This window comes from Ranitomeya variabilis, chromosome 2 (genome assembly GCF_051348905.1).
Source record: "Ranitomeya variabilis isolate aRanVar5 chromosome 2, aRanVar5.hap1, whole genome shotgun sequence".
Lineage (NCBI taxonomy): Eukaryota > Metazoa > Chordata > Amphibia > Anura > Dendrobatidae > Ranitomeya > Ranitomeya variabilis.
Genome location: NC_135233.1, coordinates 719,312,760 through 719,333,715, shown reverse-complemented (window position 1 = coordinate 719,333,715; position 20,956 = coordinate 719,312,760). Strand labels below are relative to the sequence as shown.

At 45.7% G+C, this 20,956-nt stretch overlaps 1 protein-coding gene across 2 annotated transcripts in view; it reads right to left on the bottom strand.

Annotated features, from left to right (window-relative positions):
- Positions 1-20,590, bottom strand: part of LOC143807690 (G-protein coupled receptor family C group 6 member A-like) — a 103,824-nt gene extending 83,234 nt beyond the window's left edge. For both annotated transcript variants that reach the window (XM_077289521.1, XM_077289520.1), the window contains exon 1: positions 20,292-20,590. In XM_077289521.1, coding sequence (XP_077145636.1) covers positions 20,292-20,476 — 185 coding nt within the window. In that variant the 5' untranslated portion in view covers positions 20,477-20,590. The remainder of the gene's footprint in view (positions 1-20,291) is intronic.
- Between the last annotated feature and the right edge of the window lie 366 nt (positions 20,591-20,956).

Here is a 20,956-nt window from a genome sequence, read left to right as displayed (position 1 = left end):
AGTGCTCAGTAATCTTCCTGCACAAATGGTTCTGGGTTTTCCATGGTTGTCTGTGCACAACCCGGTAATTGACTGGAAAACTCAGGACATAATTCAGTGGAGCGAATTCTGCCAGGAGAATTGCCTGGCCACATGTGTGTCCGCTGTGACTCCTAGCATTCCTGAGTCACTGCTGTAGTTCGCAGATGTGTTCTCTGAGAAAGGTTGCTCAGAATTGCCACCACATCGACCCTATGACTGTACTATCAGGTTTAAACCAGGGGCCAAATTGCCAAAAGCTAGGATGTTTAACATCTCTGGTCCTGAGAGGCAAGCTTTAAAATATTACATTGCTGAGAGTTTGAGCAAAGGTAACATCAGGCTTTCATCCTTGCTGGTGGCAGTGGGGTTCTTCTTCGTTAAGAAGAAACATGGCGGACTACGCCTGTGTCTGGATTTTCAGGGATTAACCAGATTACGGTTCGTGATCCATACCCTATGCCACTGATACCTGATTTGTTCAACCAGGTGGCTGGTGCTAAGTGATTTTCCAAGCTTGACCTCAGGGGGGTGTACAACCTCATAAGAGTCCGTCAAGGTGATGAGTGGAAGACGGCTTTTAATACTCCTGAGGGTCATTTTGAAAATTTGGTGATGCCATTTGGGTTGACAAACGCGCCTGCTGTATTCCAACATTTCATAAATGATGTGTTCTCGCATGTACTGGGGAAATTCGTTATTGTGTACCTAGATGACATTCTCATTTATTCATGCGACCGTGATACTCATTTAGAGCATGTGAGGCAGGTGTTACAGCTACTCAGAGAAAATAAGCTCTATGCAAAACTGGAGAAATGTGTTTTTTTGGTTCAGGAGCTGCCTTTCTTGGGTTATATTGTGTCTGCTTCAGGGTTTAAAATGGACGCCGCTAAGGTGCAAGCGGTGCTGCATTGGGAGCGGCCTGATAACCTAAAAGCACTCCAGCGGTTCCTTGGATTTTCTAATTATTATAGAAAGTTTATCAAAGATTTTTCTACCATTGCTAAACCGCTCACTGACATAACGAAAAAGGGTACCAATTTCTCCGCATGGCCTGAGGCTGCGGTGCGCGCATTCAAATTTCAGTAGAACAGTTTTGCTTCGGCCCCCATTCTGGTGCAACCGGACGTATCAAACCCGTTTACCGCGGAAGTTGATGCGTCTGAGGTTGGGGTGGGGGCGGGGCTGTCACAAGGCTCATCCTTGGGCGAGTTGCGTCCATGCGCCTACTTTTCCAAGAAGCTGTCACCTGCCGAACGTAACTACGATATCGGCAACAGGGAGTTGTTGGCTATCAAGTTGGCTTTTGAGGAATGGCGACACTTCTTGGAGGGGTCGGTCCACCATGTTACAGTTATCACCGACCATAAAAATCTGCTTTATTTAGAGTCAGCCAAGCGTCTGGCCCCCAGGCAGGCTCGCTGGGCATTGTTTTTCACGCGATTCAACTTTTTTGTTACGTACCGACCGGGGTCTAAGAACACTAAGGCAGATGCTTTATCTAGGTGTTTTCCGGGGGGAGAACCTCGGGAAGATCCGGTACCTATCCTCCAAAAGGGTGTAGTGGTCTCGGCTCTCACAACAGAGGTTGAGGCTGAGATTACCGAGGCTCAGGAGGAAGTACCACCAGAGCTTCCCATTAACAAATCATTTGTACCGCTCCATCTTCGCCTAAAGGTGTTGGGTGAGCATCATGATACTGTTCTGGCTGGCCATCCAGGGGTTAGGGGTACCTTGAAGTTGGTGTCGCGTTGGTTTTGGTGGCCCAAAATCCGACAGGACGTGGTCTCGTACGTATCAGCATGTACCACATGTGCTAGGGCTAAGACGCCTCACTCCCATCCTGCTGGCTCATTACATCCTCTAGGGGTTCCCAGTAGGCCATGGATGGAGATCTCCATGGATTTTATTACAGACCTGCCCTCCTCAGCTGGGAACACGGTCATCTTGGTGGTTGTTGATCGGTTCTCAAAGATGTCGCACTTTATGTCCTTGCCTTCGTTGCCTAACGCGAAGACTCTGGCTCAGGTTTTTGTTCAGGAGGTGGTCAGACTTCACGGGGTCACGTCTGACATAGTGTCGGAAAGGGGTACTCAGTTTGTGGCAAAGTTTTGGAAAGCATTTTGCTCACAGCTGGGGATCAAGTTGTCGCATTCTTCGGCGTTTCATCCTTGGTCAAATGGTCAGACCGAGCGTATGAACCAGAATTTGGAGCAGTACTTACGCTGTTTTGTTTCTGACAACCAGGAGGAGTGGTCGAAGTTCCTTCCTTTGGCTGAGTTTGCCATCAATAATCACAGCCAGGAATCGTCTGGGGAGTCCCCGTTCTTTTGTGTTTACGGGTACCACCCTCAATTTTGTACTCTGCGACAGGGTGGCTCTGCTAGCGTTCCGGAGGAGGACCAGCTAGGAGCACAACTGTCAGCCGTTTGGAGGAGAGTGAAACAGCGCTTGCTGAGCGTGGGTGCAAGGTACAAACGAGTGGCTGACAGTAGACGTGTGCCAGGTCCGGACCTGAGTGTGGGTGATTGGGTGTGGTTGTCCTCAAAAAACATAAAACTCAAAGTACCATCCCTGAAATTGGGTCCAAGGTTTATTGGTCCATTTAGGGTCGCCGCCATCATTAACCCGGTAGCCTACTGATTGGAGCTTCCTATGGTTTATAAAATACACAATGTCTTTCACAGATCTCTTTTAAAGAAGGTGGTGGGTTCCTTGGACGCGGCGCCGATGCCACCTCCAGTCTTGGTGGATGGCAATTTGGAGTTTGAAGTCTACAAGGTGGTTGACTCTCATATAGTGCACCGCACATTACAGTACCTGGTACACTGGCGTGGTTATGGGCCAGAGGAGAGGTCTTGGGTACCAGCTTCGGACATAAATGCGGACCGGCTGGTCAGTATGTTTCACCGCCGCCATCCGGACAAGCTGGGTCCTATAAGTCGTGAGGGCCCTGGGGTCCCTTGTAGAAGGCGGGGTAGTCATGTCGGACGCTATTCACACTAGGGCATCCGACAGACAGCGGTAATTCCACATTCGTCCACTATACGCTCAGTGACTTTATCCAGATTGTCCAGGGTTAATCTAGCTGGTAATCGGGTTGGAGGCTGGGTCACGCCCGTGGCCTTTAAATAGTCATTCTGGACTTTGGGCGTCGCCGATTATAGCTTGTGTCTTGTGCCTGGTGATCTCGGTCTGGAGTGGTGGTCTAGGAGAAGAAATTTCATATCTGGTGGTGTATTATCCTTTTTCATATTTCTCCTTCCTATATTTGTATTTGTTTTGCCCTGTGCACATTACAGCATTTTCCTGTGTGTTTGCGGCGTGGTGCGTTTTTAGTTTTTCCCTGTCTGTGCTTTCTGTAGGGGTTGGTGTGTGGTCTTATCACTGGGAGGCGGGTGGAGGTTTCAGCATAGGACTGAAACAGGAGTCAGGGTCAGGCCTGGCGGCCCAGACAAGCAAACCATCAGTGTAAATTCTGGGAGAGGGACAGACAGGGTTTTCCATAGTCTGAGGGATATCACAGGGGCCCGGGTAATCAGCTGTAGTCTACCCAGCACCCGCGTGACACCACATTGCTAGACTAATCTTGTTAGAGATGATGCCCTACCGGTTGGTTGAAAGCAAAGCTTTCAAAGCCCTGATGGCCTACGCAGTACCACGCTATGACCTACCCAGTCGACACTTCTTGGCAAGAAAAGCCATCCCAGCCCTCCACCAGCATGTCAAAGACCGCATTGTCCATGCACTGAGACAATCAGTCAGTAGAAAGGTGCACCTCACAACAGATGCATGGACCAGTAGGCATGGCCAGGGATGTTACGTGTCCATCATGGCACACTGGGTAAATGTGGTGGATGCAGGGTCCACAGGGGACAGCCATAGTGGGACAGTTCTGCCTAGCCCACGGTCTAGGAAACAGTTGGCTGTAGGCGTTCGCCACCCCTCCTCCTCCTCCTCCAGCAGAAGCAAAAGCTCGTCCACAGAGCACAGTCGCACGACTACTCCATCCGCAGCTGCCAGTGTTGCACACGAGGTGTCCCATTATGGAACTGCTCGTGGTAAGCGTCAGCAGGCTGTGTTGGAAATTAAGTGTTTAGGCGACAACAGACACACCGCGGAAGTTCTGGCCGAGTTCTTGCAGCAAGAAACTCAGTCATGGCTGTGCAGTGTACATCTTGAGGCAGGCAAGGTAGTCAGTGATAACGGAAGGAATTTTATGGCTGCCATAGCCCTTTCAGAATTGAAACACATACCTTGCCTGGCTCATACCTTGAACCTGGTGGTGCAGTGCTTCCTGAAAAATTATCCGGGGTTACCAGCCCTGCTCCTGAAGGTGCGAAGACTTTGCTCGCACATCCGCCGGTCGCCCGTACACTGCAGCCGTATGCTGAATCATCAGCGATCGCTGAAGCTTCCCCAGCACCGCCTAATAATCGACGTTGCAACAAGGTGGAACTCCACACTGCACATGCTTCAGAGGCTTTGCGAACAGAGGCGTGCTGTAAAGTATTTGTGGGAGGATACACATACATGGGCAAGCAGTTGGATGGCAGACATGGAGTTGTCAGGTGTGCAGTGGTCGAAGCTTCAAGACCTCTGTCAAGTCCTTCAGTGTTTTGAGGAATGCACATGGCTGGTAAGTGCAGATGACACCATCATAAGCATGAGCATCCCACTAATGCGTCTGCTGATGCAGAGTTTGACGCACATTAAGGAGCAGGCGTCTGCAGCAGAGGAGGAGGGAAGCCTTGATGACAGTCAGCCATTATCTGCTCAGGGAACTCTCCTGGACGAGGTGGTGGACGAAGAGGAGGAGGAGGAGGATGATGGGGATGAATATTTATGGGAGGAGGATGCTTCTCAGGGGGCAATAGAAACTGGTGGCATTGCAAGGTCAGGTACAGGGTTTTTGCGGGAGACAAGTGATGTTGATTTGCAAGACAGTGCTCCTCAACCCAGCACAAGCAGTGAATTGACACCTGGAACATTGGCCCACATGGCTGAGTATGCCTTGCGTATCCTAAAAAGGGACCCCCGCATTATCAAAATGATGACCGATGACGATTACTGGTTGGCCTGCCTCCTGGATCCACGATATAAAGGAAAATTACAAAATATCATGCCACATGAGAACCCTGAGCAAATATTGGCTACCAATCTAGCAACTCTTGTAGACCTTTTGCTTCAGGCATTCCCAGCACACAGCAGCGGTGATGGTGCTCACACGAGCTGTAGGGGGCAACATGGCAGAGGTGTTAGAGGTGCACAAATCAGAAGTGGCATTGGACAGAGGGGTTTTATGACCAGGTTGTGGAGTGATTTCGCAATGACCGCAGACAGGACAGGTACTGCTGCATTAATTCAAAGCAACAGGAGACTGACTGCATTTGTCCAGTATGGTTACAAACTATTTTTCCTCCCTTATCGATGTTCTCCCTCACAGATCATTCCCCTTTGATTACTGGGCATCTAAAATAGACACCTGGCCTGAATTGGCAGAATATGCATTACAGGAGCTCGCTTGCCCTGCTGCTAGTGTGCTATCAGAAAGAGTCTTCAGTGCTGCTGGTTCAATACTGACCGAAAAAAGGACTCATCTGGCTACCCGAAATGTTGATGATCTAACCTTCATTAAAATGAACCAATCATGGATTTCAAATTATTTTGCCCCACCTTCCCCTGCTGACACGTAGCTTGCCTGAAAAATATCTTGCTTTTGGCCTCCTCTTACTGACTGCTCCAATTCCTCCATTTGCAGCTGCTGAATGTCCACCATATGCCAATTTTTTTCCTCCCTAAATGGCCTGACTCCCCCCACGGGACCGTGGTCACCACCTAGCACAAGCACCCGTGCGAGTGCCATTTGCCTGGACAGGTGGGTGTGCCCACTCTTGGGCGACGGCACTGGCACAGGGTCCCTCAGAGTACAATTAAGTGTCTCTGTTGGTGGTGGTGCACAACGAACGTCCAGACACACCGTCGTAATATGAGGGGCCATGTGCCAGTACCGCCGCCCACGAGAGAGTGTTCCCCCCAGGTCGAACAGTGCTCTACCACTTGCAATACTTACCTTTCCCTGCTCCACCACTGTGTAGTCTGTGCTGTTAAATCCTTCAGTGGCACTGCCAATACAAATTTGTTGAAATGATAGATGATAGTAAAAATATACAGGGGCCCTGGCCTCCATTTAGACCAGTTAACACTTTGCGCCAACTACCACTGTCTGCTACTCAGCAGAGGAGCCCACCCCTGTACCTAGTTATGCCACCTGTTTATTTATGAACTTTTTTTGGCAGACATTTACCTCACTTTATTATTTTGGCCTACTAACTGTGTTAGCCACTCCTTACAGTTGTCCTCCACTGAACAATGCTATGCCGCCTGCGTACTCCTGTAACCAATTTAGAACTGCATTGAGCCTACATTTTTATTTTAGGCCTACTAATCTGTCTGCGCCACTCCTTACAGTTGACCTCCACTGAACAAACCAATGCCGCCAGTTTACTCCTGTTACCATTTTTGAACTGCTTGGAGCCTACATTTTTAATGTGGGCCTACAAACTGTGTCTGCGCCACTCATTACAGCTGTCCTCCACTGCACAAAGCTATGCCGCCTGTTTACTCCTGTTTTGAATATTAAACTGCATTTGGCCTACTTGTTTGGTTGGGCCTACTAACGGTGTCTGCCGCTCTTTGCTTTTCTCCTCCACTGAACAAAGCAGTGCCGCCTGTTTACTCCTGTTACCAATTTTGAACTGCATTTGTCCCACCTTATTACTTGGGCCTACTAACTGTGTCTGCCACTCATTACAGTTGTCCTCCACTGAACAAAGCAATGCCACCTGTTTAGTCCTGTTACCACATTTGAACTGCATTTAGCCTACTTTATTTTTTGGGCCTATATCTGTGTTTCCTCCTCATTCTGCCCATTGCCCAGCCACTGCTAGATGAGTCTGCTGGTACATTGACCCAGACCACTACATTCCCTTTGCACTCTACACAGCCAGAATCTGACCCTGCTGAATGTCAGGTTCCCCTTCCCACATACTATACCACCTTACACGGGGACAAAGATGAAGGTGCGGATGAAAGTGCAGCTTCCTTCATCAGGTGGGGGGGCATAGTCCTTGGCGACGTCACTGGCACAGGGCCCCTCATAGTACGCAAAAGTGTCTCTGCCGGTGGGAGGCACCCCCGCCGTCAAACACACCGCCATACTTTGAGGGGCCCTGTGCCAGTGCCAGTGCGAACGAGTGGACCCCCCTGCTTGCTCAGGATCACAGCACTTGCAAAGTTTAAATACTTACCTCTCCCTGCTCCACCGCCGTGACGTAGTCCGCATTTCCTGGGCCCACGAAAAACTTGAACCAGCCCTACCCCCCCACAACTTTAGCCAAATGACCCCCAATTTTCAATGACTATTATTATAAGGTAAATTAAGATTGACAAGCTTTAGTAACAAGAATTGATGTTTTTGGCATTAAAATGGGCACTATAGGTGTTTTCCTGTCCTCCACTCACTGCCGACTTTGATTCCCCATTGACTTGCATTGGGCTTCGTGTTTCGGTCAGCCCCCGACTTTTCGCAATAATCGGCCGATTTCGCCCGACCCGACTATTGAGAAAGTTGGGTTTTGCGAAACCTGACTCGATCCTAAAAAAGTAAAAGTCGCTCAACTCTAGTGTCCACTATTGAATGTCATATAACAAGTCAAAAAGTCTAAACTGATTACTTTGTTTTTACATTTGGAGAGAAAATTGCTTACATTTTCTAACTTCCAGTAAGTAGTGACTAGTGTTGAGCATTCCGATACTGCAAGTATCGGGTATCGGCCGATACTTGCTGTATCGGAATTCCGATACCGAGATCCGATATTTTTGTGATATCGGGTATCGGTATCGAAACAACATTAATGTAAAAATGTGTAAAAGAGAGAATTAAAATAAAAAATATTGCTATACTCACCTCTCCGACGCAGCCTGCACCTTACCGAGGGAAGCGGCAGCGTTCTTTGTTTAAAATTCGCGCTTTTCTTTCCTTTACGTGAGTCCCGGCTTGTGATTGGTTGCGTGCCGCCCATGTGACCGGGACGCAACCAATCACAGCAAGCCGTGACGTAATTTCAGGTCCTTCAGGATTTTAAAATTACGTTCCGGCATTGTGATTGGTTGCGTCGCAGTCACATGGGCGACGCAACCAATCACAGCAAGCCGTGACGTAATTTCAGGTCCTTAAGGATTTTAAAATGACGTCCCGGCTTTGTGATTGGTTGCGTCGCAGTCACATGGGAGACGCAACCAATCACAAGCCGTGACGTCACGGGAGGCTGGACACGCGCGCATTTTAAAATGGGCGCGTGTCCAGCCTCCCGTGACGTCCCGGCTTGTGATTGGTTGCGCCGCGATCAACCAATCACAAGCCGGGAGGCTGGACACGCGCGCATTTTAAAATTTTAAAATGCGCGCGTGTCCAGCCTCCCGGCTTGTGATTGGTTGACCGCGGCGCAACCAATCACAAGCCGGGACGTCACGGGAGGCTGGACACGCGCCCATTTTAAAAAGCGCGCGTGTCCAGCCTCCCGTGACGTCACGGCTTGTGATTGGTTAATGGCGGCCATGTTGCCGGGACGCGGACCAATCACAGCAAGCCGTGACGTAATTTCGTCACGGCTTGCTGTGATTGGTCACGGCGCCATGTTGCCGGGACGCGGACCAATCATAAGCCGGGACGTCACTGGAGGCTGGACACGCGCGCTTTTTAAAAAGCGCGCGTGTCCAGCCTCCCGTGACGTCACGGCTTGTGATTGGTTAATGGCAGCCATGTTGCCGGGACGCGGACCAATCACAGCAAGTCGTGACGTAATTTCGTCACGGCTTGCTGTGATTGGTCCGCGTCCCGGCAACATGGCGCCGTGACCAATCACGTAACCAAGTAAAAGCGCGAATTTTAAACAAACAACGCTGCCGGTTCCCTCGCTGAGGTCCAGGCTGCGTCGGACAGGTGAGTATAGCGATATTTTTTATTTTAATTCTTTCTTTTACACATTTATATGGATCCCAGGGCCTGAAGGAGAGTTTCCTCTCCTTCAGACCCTGGGAACCATCAGGAATACCGTCCGATACTTGAGTCCCATTGACTTGTATTGGTATCGGGTATCGGTATCGGATTGGATCCGATACTTTGCCGGTATCGGCCGATACTTTCCGATACCGATACTTTCAAGTATCGGACGGTATCGCTCAACACTAGTAGTGACTACTCACTTGTGGTATGCATATTACCATGTCTACATGGAATGTAAACCATTCTGCTGATGCTTATTGTTAAGTATTCTCTACTTTCCATTGTTTTCAGAATGTGTATTTAACCCTTTAAGGACCAGGGATATTTCCATTTTTGCCTCTCCATTTTTTGCTCCCCTCTTCCCAGAGCCATAACTTTTTCATTTTTCTGTCAATATGGTCATATGAGTGCTTGTTTTTTGTGGGACAAGTTGTTCTTTTGAATGGAACACTTGTTTTTTTCCAAATAGTGTTTTTTCCAAATAGTGTACTTGGAAATTCAAAGTGTGGTAAAATTGCAAAAAAAAGGGCAATTTTGCAATTTTTTTTCCCCTAAATACTAAAACTGACCTAATATTATTAGTCGCCAGGTCATTACGAATTTGTAGATACCAAATATGTATAGGTTCATTTTTATTTAAGTGGTGAAAAAAAATTCAAAATTTTGTAAAAAAAAAAGTTGCCATTTTCCGAGACTAATTTTATTTCTGTGGTAAAACACGTGATTCTCACACGATCCATCAGTTGTGAGATTTGTATGGTTTAGTATATTTGTGGAGTGTCACCTTCCCACTAGTGTTGATGTGGGTTTGGATAGTATGTTTATAATTTTCTGAGACCTTAAACGTCTCTCTCGTTTTTCGGGATCTGGGGCCTGGTGAGGGCTTATTTTTTTGCTCACTGATCTGATGTTTGTATTGATACCATTTTGGTGTAGATACGATCTTCTAATCACCCGTTATTGCATTTTAATGCAATGTTGCGACGACCAAAAAAAAAGAAATTTGCATTATGCCATTTACCTATCAAATTACCGTATTTTTCAGATTATAAGATGCAATTTTTCCCCCCAGATTTGGGGGGAAATGGGGGTGCACCTTATAATGCGTATATACCTTACCGATACTGTTGCTGCAGCCCACAGGCTGGGATGAGGGGGTGTCCGGCGGTGCTGCTGGTGCCCAGCGGTGCTACATGGGTGTCCGGCTCTGCGGGGGTGTCTGGTGGTGCTGCTCGGTGCTCCTGCGGATGTCTCTGGTCCAGTGCTGCTGCAGGGGGCTCTGCCGACATTTTGTGAAAGGCCAGAGCCCCCGCAGTGCCATGGTATCCTGTGCGGTGGACTCTGGGAAAATGGCTGCCAGGGAGTGGCGCATGTGTAGATGGAGTTCTTGGGACAAAGATCTCGGGAGATGAGATCTCAGCGCTGTGATCTCATCTCCTGAGATCTTGGTGCCGAGATCTCCATCCACGCATGTGCTGTCCCTGGGCGGCCATTTTCCTGGAGTCCACTGCACAGGAAACCATGGCACTGCAGGGGCTCTGGCCTTTTACAAAATGTTGGCAGAGCCTCCCGCAGCAGCACCGGACCAGAAACATTCGCAGCAGCATTGGGCAGCACCGCCAGACACCCCTGCATCACCGGACACCAACAGCGGTGTGCCGCACTTTGGAACACCACCTCATCACAGCCTGTGGCCTGCAGCATCACCCCACTAGCAGCGACCCCGCTTCACCACAGCTACCACCCCCTGGTAAGCAATAAGACGTATGGATTATAAGAAGCACCACCATTTTATTAAAAAAAGATTTTTCCTATTTTTCTCGTCAAAATTTGGGGTGCGTCTTATAATCTGGAGCATCTTATAATCTGAAAAATATGGTAATTCCTTTTAGAAATTGAAATTCTGAATGCGGCAATACAAAATATGTGTATTTTTTATTTTTATATTATGGTTTTAATTAAAATGGGGCGAATGGGGGTGATTTAAACTTTTGTATTTTTAAAATTTTTTAAATATTTTAAAAACATTTTTTCACCTTTTACCTGCTTCAATAGTCTCCATGGGAGACTATAAGCTGCTATCATCTGATCACTTGTGCTACACAGAGCAGGGCAGCAGCCCTGCTGTATGGAACACAAATGCTCACTTGCTATGAGCAGCGGCCATTGGGTAGCACTCATATCAATCAGACTATGACAACCACAGGGGTTTGCTGCAGACCAGGGTTGTCATGCTAACCCATCGGCGACCTGCAGTCATATGACATGTGTGTCAATGGGTGTGGTTTGTGATGCGCTTCTGGCACATGCATGCTAAATGCCTCTCTCAGAGATTGAAAGTGGCATTTAACATGTTAACAGCCATGGGTGCACAGACACTTGACGTGATTGGGTATTATGGAGTTGAGACTAAAGGTCCGTTTACATGAACCGACCAGTGACACTAAATGACAACCTATCAGCTACTTGTTTGCTGATAAGCGAGAGACCTATTCTTCAATGCGTTGCTATGTATGCCACTATTTACAACACTTAGATTATCTGCTTGTTGATACCTTGGAACTATCACCCGGAGCACTTTCTCTCCATCTTTCCTTCTCAGCATTGCTCCATCACTTGACTGTTACCGCATTTTAAAATGCGCGCGTCTCCTGCCTCCCGTGACGTCACGGCTTGTGATTGGTCGCGTCGCCCATGTGACCGCGACGCGACCAATCACAAAGCAGGGACGTAATTTTAAAATACTGAATGCCTAGAAGGACCTGAAAATTACGTCACGGCTTGCTGTGATTGGTCGCGTCGCGGCCACATGGGCGGCACGCGACCAATCAGAAGCCGTGACGTCACGGAAGGAAGGAAAAGCGCGCATTTTAAGCAAACAACGCTCCCGGTTCCCTCGGTGAGGTCCAGGCTGCGTCGGACAGGTGAGTATAGCAATATTTTTTATTTTAATTCTTTCTTTTACACATTAATGTTGTTTCGATACCGATACCCGATACCACAAAAGTATCGGATCTCGGTATCGGAATTCCGATACAGCAAATATCGGCCGATACCCGATACTTGCGGTATCGGAATGCTCAACACTAGTCACGGCTTGTGATTGGTCGCGTGGCGGTCACATGGGCGGCACGCGACCAATCAGAAGCTGTGACGTCACGGAAGGTGCTGAATGCGCTCATTTTAAGCAAAGAAGGCTGCCGGTTACCAGCGGTGATGTCCAGGGGCCTCCGGAGAGGTGAGTATATCAATATTTTTTATTTTAATTCTTTATTTTACACAGTAATATGGATCCCAGGGCCTGAAGGAGAGTTTCCTCTCCTTCAGACCCTGGGAACCATCAGGATACTGTCCGATACTTGGTGTCCCATTGACTTGCATGGGTATCGGGTATCGGAATCGGCGAGATCCGATACTTTGCCGGTATGGGCCGATACTTTCCGATACCGATACTTGAAAGTATCGGACGGTATCGCTCAACACTACTGAGCAGACAATGGCTGACTGTCATCAAGGCTTCCCTCCTCCTCGGCTGCAGACGCCTGCTCCTTAATGTGCGTCAACCTTTGCATCAGCAGACGCATAAGTGGGATGTTATTGCTTATGATGGCGTCGACCACTGCACACCAGACAGCTCCATGTCTGCCATCCAAGTGCCTGCCCGTGTATCCTCCCACAAATTAATTACAGCACGCTTCTGTTCGCACAGCCTCTGAATCATGTGCAGTGTGGAGTTCCACCTTGTAGCAACGTCGATTATTAGGCGGTGCTGGGGAAGATTCAGCGATCGCTGATTGTTCAGCATACGGCTGGAGTGTATGGGCATCCGACAGATGTGCGAGCAAAGTCTTCGCACCTTCAGGAGCAGGGCTGGTAACTTTGGATAATTTTTGAGGAAGCCCTGCACCACCAGGTTAAAGGTGTGAGCCAGGCAAGGTATGTGTTTCAGTTCTGAAAGGGCTATGGCAGCCATAATGCGTTAGAATCGGGCCACCATCAGGGTCACATTCTGGCTCAGTACACTGCGAGGGCAATGTAGTTATCAGAGTCAATGGAACAGCATCACAATCTAGCTGTGGCTGTGCATCAGTGCACTCCATGTCCGATTCTTCTTGTAATTGGCAGTGTACAATTTCCCTTTCTAACCCAGGCACGGTATGTGTAAAGAGCTCCATGGAGTAACCTGTAGTGTCGCCTGATGCATCCTTCACTTTTGGTTTGGGAGAAGGACACAAGGAAACGTCTTTTTCCTGCCCGGGAGCATCCACTGACGACTGGCTGCTCTTACATTTAGAACTTTGGGAAGAGGAGGCGAAAGAGCTAGAGGGTGAGTCAGCAAAGAAAGACAACACTTTTTCCTGCTTCTCCGGGTTTAAAAGCTGTTTTCCTACTCCCAGGTAAGGGAGCCTTCGAGGCCTTGTATAGCCAGACGATGACGCAGGCTGAACACCTCCAGCCTTAGGTGCTACTGTGCTTTTGCCACTACTACGAGATGCAGCACCACCAGCATCATCAGTACCAGCTGGCAACCCCTGCCCACGGCCTCTTCACCAGACTTCCTCATTTTTTTGGGGGGGGACACTGAACCACAACTCATATTACACCGTCGTAATATGAGGGGCCCTGTGCCAGTACCGCCGCCCATGAGAGAGTGTTCCCCCCCCCAACTTGAACAGTGCTCTGCCACTTGCAATACTACCTCTCCCAGCTCCACCACTGTGTAGTCTGTGCGGTTAAAACCTTAAATGGCACTGCCAATACGAATTATTTGAAATGATAGATGATAGTTAAAATATACAGGGGCCCTGGCCTCCATTTAATACTTTGCGCCTACTACCACTGTCTTTATTATTTGGGCATAATAACGGTGTCTGCCGCTGCTTCTTTTTTTTCCTTCACTGAACAAAGCTGAACTTCAACTGTTGTCCCGTTTCAAATATTAAACTGCATTTGGCCTACTTGTTGGGTTGGGCCCTACTAACGGTGTCTGCCGCTCCTTGGTGTTCTCCTGGTTTATTTTTCTTGCGCTTCAATCTTCAGGCTTTCGTTTAAATATTTTTTAGATTAAACTGCATTTGGCCTACTTGTTGGGTTGGGCCTAGTAACTCTTGTTTTCCTCTACTAAACAAAGCTGAGCTTGAAGCTTCAGGCTTTCGGCCTGTAACAACAATATAAAACTACATTTGGCCTAGTTACAGCACAAGTAGCCATGTAATAGTTATAGTTATAGACATGACATGAAAGCAGTTATTTTAGCCTCTATTTATATAGAACTGGTAGTTCTATATAAATAGATGCAAACTTTTTACTGCTCTACAAAGGAAAAGCCAAAAATGCAATTATTTATACTTACACAAAGATTAATCAGAACAATAAAACCACTGAGAGACAAAACAAATACTGTTTGATAATGTTGGTACACTGTTATATATTAAAACTCTGATCGTAGAAACTGATATTGACCAAACATTGATGAAATCTGATTAAAAACAATGATGAAATTTGGACCCTTTTTTGTGTACAAGAAAAATCATACACCCCTGAGTGAGCCATTATGGTGTGAACCCTTGTGCTCACGTGAAAGCTACTTTAGTAGAATGTAGCTATAGTGGAATTTTTCCACTAAATGGCAATTTGGTCTGACCTAGATTCATTTTTGCCTTGATTTGAGTTTTGAAAGAATAATATGCTCTTCTACATCAACAAAATATATATATATATATATATATATATATATATATATATATCTATTATATAATTGTCTAAGGGTCACTTCCGTCTGTCTGTCCTTCTGTATGTCTGTCACGGATATTCATTGGTTGCGGCCTCTGTCTGTCATGGAACCCAAGTCGCTGATTGGTCGTGGCAAAACAGCCACGACCAATCAGCGACGGGCACAGTCCGGCATAAAAATGGCCGCTCCTTCTTCCCTGCAGTCAGTGCCCGCTCCGTACTCCCCTCCAGTCTGCCCTCACACAGGGTTAATGGCAGCGGTAACGGACCGCGTTATGCTGTGGTGTAATGCGTCCGTCGGCCCCCAGATCGACAACAGGCCTTTCCCACTCGCGACGCTCCGGTAACCGGTCCATGCTGCGATCTCGCGAGATGATGACGTAGCGGTCTCGCGAGACCGCTACGTCATCATCTCGCGAGACCGCAATGCACTCTTGAGACCGGAGCGCACGAGCAGCGTCGGTAACCGTTTTGCTTGGATATGGGGGCTCCGGAAGGTGAGTATATAACTATTTTTTATTGTATTTCTTTTTTTTAACAGGGATATGATGCCCACATTGCTATGCAATGTACAATGTGGGCTGCGCAATGTTCAACGTGGGCTGCGCAATATACTACGTGGGCTGCGCAATATACTACGTGGGCTGGGCAATATACTACGTGGCTGGGCAATATACTACATGGGCTGTGCTATATACTACATGGCTGGGCAATATAATACGTGGCCTGCGCAATATACTACGTGTATTGCGCAATATACAATGTGGGCTGCGCAATATACAACGTGGGCTGCGCAATATACAACATGGGCTGCGCAATGTACAACGTGGGCTGCGCAATGTACAACGTGGGCTGCGCAATATACTACATGGGCTGTGCAATATACTGTGTGGGCTGGGCAATATACTATGTGGGCTGCGCAATATACTACGTGGGCTACGCAATATGCTACATGGGCTGCGCAATGTACAACGTGGGCTGTGCAATATACAGTATGGGCTGCGCAATGTACTACGTGGGCTGCGCAATGTACTACGTGGGCTGCGCAATATACAACGTGGGCTGCGCAATGTACTACGTGGGCTGCGCAATGTACTGCGTTGGCTGCGCAATGTACTGCGTTGGCTGCGCAATGGACTGCGTTGGCTGCCCAATGTACTGCATTGGCTGCGCAATGTACTGCATGGGCTGCACAATGTACTGCGTGGGCTGCACAATGTACTGTGTGGCTGTGCAATATACTACGTGGGCTGTGCTATACACTATGCATACATATTCTAGAATACCCGATGCGTTAGAATCGGGCCACCATCTAGTATATATATATATATATATATATATATATATATATATACATATATATAAAATGAGTGTATGTGTGTATGTGTATATGTGTATCGACGATGATGTCATAATGGTTGCCATGGCAATGATGATAACATAAAGGTTGCCATGGCAGAGATGATGTCATAATGGTTGCCATGGCGACGATGATGTCATAATAGGTTGCAATGGTGACGGTGATGGCATAATAGGTTTCAATGGTGACGGTGATGTCATAATAGGTTGCAATGGCGACGGAGATGTCATAATAGGTTCTAATGGTGACGGTTATGTCATAATGGTTGCAATGGTGACGATGATGTCATAATAAGTTTCCATGGCGATGATGATGTCAGAATGGTTGCCATGGTGTAGATGATGTCATAATGGGTATATGGGCACAGAACTATGGGATGACTTTTGAAAGAATAATATGCTCGTCTACATCAACAATCTATATATATATAAAAATGAGTGTATGTGTGTATGTTTGTGTGTGTGTGTGTATTGATGATGATGTCATAATGGTTGCCATGGCAATGATGATAACATAAAGGTTGCCATGACGAAGATGATGTCATAATGGTTGCCATGGCGACGATGATGTCATAATAGGTTGCAATGGTGACGGTGATGTCATAATAGGTTGTAATGATGATGGTTATGTCATAATGGTTGCCATGGTAATGATGATGTCATAATAAGTTCCCATGGCGACAATGATGTCAGAATGGTTGCCATGGCGAAGAAGATGTCATAATGGTGATAGGGGCACATAACTATGAGATGGAGGATGTGTGATGGGTATATGAGCATGGGACTATGGGATGGAGGATATGTATGATGGGTATATGGGCACGGGACTATGAGATGGAGGATGCGAATGATGGGTATATGGGCATGGGATTATGGGATGGAGGATGTGTATGATGGGTATATGGGCACCGGACTATGGGATAGAGGATGTGTATGATGGGAAAATGGGCACGGTACTATGTGATGGAGGTTATGTATGATGGGTATATGGGCACAGGACTATGGGATGGAGGATAATCATTATAATTTGTTATAACTAACCACAGTTAGTTACTATGCCTGGGCAACGCTGTACTCTTCAGCTAGTAAAAAATCATAATGTGACTGCAGAAAAGATTATGCTCAATTTAGGGCATATTCAGATGTCTATGTAAATCAGTCCGAGATTGGACTACAATGCGCGGATTGGCCGCGGGTCTCTCCAGCCTAGAGTTACAACTTTATAGAAATGCTTTAGTCATTTATTTCAACTGTGGGCAATGCACTAATTCTATATCATATAAGGGGTGAACTGTGTATTTGTTATTCTCATAATACAAGCCACAAAACAGAGATTCCAGCTTTTACTAATATGTATTACTAAATATTGCTTGGAGTTTAGATGCCTCATCTATCAGCACTGCAAACAAAAAACAACCTATTCTCATCTAAAGCATGGGATTTAAAGAGTAATGTTTCTCCTTGTGAAGAGTGACATGCCTGACATGCCAGTATGAGGAGACTTACATGCCATGCATACATGGAAATTAAATATGCAAATTGCCTCTACAGAGAGGAAGAGCAATAGAACTGTAGTGTACTACTATTGGAAGTAGTAATCCTAAAAGTCACCATTGAACCTTTAATGAGCCTTGCCATATAAGTCAAGTAAGGCTCATTAAAGGGTCGATAGTGACTTTTAGGATTGCTACTTCCAACACGTGGCACTGGAGTTCCTGTCTTCTTCAGAGAGGAAATTTGCTCCTAAAATTAAACATGGCTAAAACTCGTCTGACAACCACAAGAAAACACGATCCTAAAAGAATACTTTTAATGAAAACTCTTAAAATATCATAAATAGTAAATGTATAACTACCAACATCAAAAACACCTTGGTTCAAGCGGGGGGTGAGAATAAAATATACAAAATATCACAGGAATTCTTAGGGTAAAGAGAATTATTCCTGAACCAGTCCCTGTTAGTTGCCCTATTAGAGCTCACACCTTCCTAACAGCGGAGGTTGGCACCCTAGATTTCGATATGGCGCCCCCGCTCACCGTGGACTGTCCCTTCTTGCCCTAACTGGGCCCTCACATCTACCCACGCCCTGACCCCAACATCATACACACAATTGGACCTAGGTCACACTAACAAGTGAAAAAGTGCAAAAACAGTGCAGTACAAAAAACAACTAGATATTGCTGCAAAAATACCCACAGCAGTAGTATGTACCCTATATGCTATACTGAAGGTCAAAGATCTGATCTAAATATAAGCTAAAGTGTATATGTACTTGTACTCCCTGTAGCATAAATTATAGCTTAAAGGTATATATACAGGTTTATAACTGACCAAATGACCAAAAGGGTACACAGAGCACAGCTCTCATATGCTCAAAAAATAGAGGTAAAAAAATAAAAAAAAAATATTAAAGGCCTCTTATGTATATAGCAACACGCCACTGTCTTTTAGTCATATAGACATTAAATAATGACCTAGAGATTTATCAAGGCAGACATGTATTAAAGATTTCTAATAGACAAAAAACACTTATATATACAGTAGATAGATATTGCTGGTTACTGGTGACCATTATATTGTACATGAATACATCTATCTCTGTCCAGTCCCATATTAGGTTAACCAATACATATAGGAGCCCAAAACACGAGGTCAATCCCTCATAATAATCAAGACACAAGTTTTAAGCGTCCCTATATAATAATACTACACATAGTCTGCCATGAAAACAATACACTTATCTGAATATGTGACGTAGTGTGTCCCATATCGCCATCTGGGACAAGGCACCACTACGATCCTGCCCATACGTCATATCCTATGTAGGACTAAGCGTTGCCATACCAACTATAGTGCGCCGGGTTCGCAATTCCCATATATCATTAACGTAAGATCCAGGAAAGCACATCCTTGTTGCTATGACAGTAACACAACATCCAGAAAAAACAAATGTGCGTTGCTAAGACTGCAACCCAGAGCATGAACACCTGAGGAACGCGTTCCTGCAAAAGCAAAAGGTGAACCCAAAGAAAAGTGCTCTTGGTATGGCAACGCTTGGTCCTACATAGGATATGACGTATGGGCAGGATCGTAGTGTGCTGGTGCCTTGTCCCTGCAGTTATTACCCGGATTTTACGTTGATGATTTACGGGCGTTGCGAGCCCGGCGCACTGTTTTTGGTATGACAATTGGCAACGCTTGGTCCCACATGGAATATGACGTATGGACATGATCGCAGTGCGCCTGTGCTTTGTCCCGGCGATGATTCCTTTTTCTCCCGGTCAACTGTGAGTGGTGCGTGTTGAGTGAGTGTGACGTCACCTCTGTTTGTCTATGTGTCCAATCGTGATATCCTTATACAGAAAGTTCAGATGAAGATAATTAGGGTATGGTCTTTCCATTGGCCCTTGCTTGTATTTATACCTTCTTTGGCCAGTACCCAATCACCCCTGGACGAAGCATTTCATTGCGAAATGCGCGTCAAGTGTGGTGAGTTCCCAGGAGTACTCCATAGGTAACTATGCACATTATCGTTTATGTATACACTTGTATTTAATTATCATATATTGTTTAGTGTTTATATGCATTCTCAGTGCATGGTTACATAGTACCATCCTTTGTATTTATAGATTTTTCACAATGTTAATCATTTGTTTATATGGATGTACATACTGCCTATTTAGTTAACTTCCTGGGTTGCCCACTATAGTTACCTGTGCTTGTGGCATTTTTGCCTATTTTTTAATAGTTGTATTTTATTGTTTCTAATAAAGGTTATGGTTAGTTTTACCTGCCTTGTGTGAAGTTTGGACCTTTTGGGTTATTTACATGTGTTGACTTCATGGCCATTTCTTTTGGTGGATATGCTTAGACTTAGTTTTTTTGTTATATATACCCCTCTTCACATGTAAAGTGCCATGGAATAAATGGCGCTATAATAATAATAATAATAATAATAATAATAATAATAATAATACAAATAAAAATAATAATAATAAATGGAAGAATGATGATGAATGTATGACTGTATGATGTATGTAAAACTTATGAAAAAAGGATAAAACAATTATATGACTATTTTTTTAGAAAACAAAACATATAACCGGTACTAACCTGTTACACAAGAAACTATTATTTTCCGTTTTCTCCAATAAATTTGATACCCCTTGATGAATAGGAAATAGACCTCCAATTACAATGTCCCCTGATAAATAAGCTGCAGCATGTTCCTTGTTCTCGCATGTCTGTATCGGTGTCCACCAGAGACCCACAGAAATGATATAAAGTAGCAATGTCATGATCTCTCCGTCTGTCCACCAACCTGTTAGTGTGTCCGTTTGGTTCTCCTATTCAGCAACAACTCATTCTGGTTTTTCTTCTTTAAACAATGGCGTGCATTCAATAGTTTACAAAAATAGTATGAGCATTACCTGAGGCTTTAACTGAAAGAGATCCAGACAAGCATCATCTTTGGCATAGTAGAATGATAATAACAGTTTAGAAAAGTCCTTTCCTGTTTTAGCAACACTGTAAGGTTTACTCAGGTCACAGTATGTGATTTCACTGTGCTGTTATAAACTACCGTTTAGAAAGTTTAGGGTCACTTAGAAATTTCCTTATTTTTGAAAGAAAAACACAGTTTTTTCCAATGAAGCTAGCATTACATGATTCAGAAATACACTCTATACATTGTTAATGTAAATGACTATTCTAGCTGCAAACATCTGATTTGTAATGCAATATCTTCATATTTGTATAGAGGTCCATTTCCAACAACC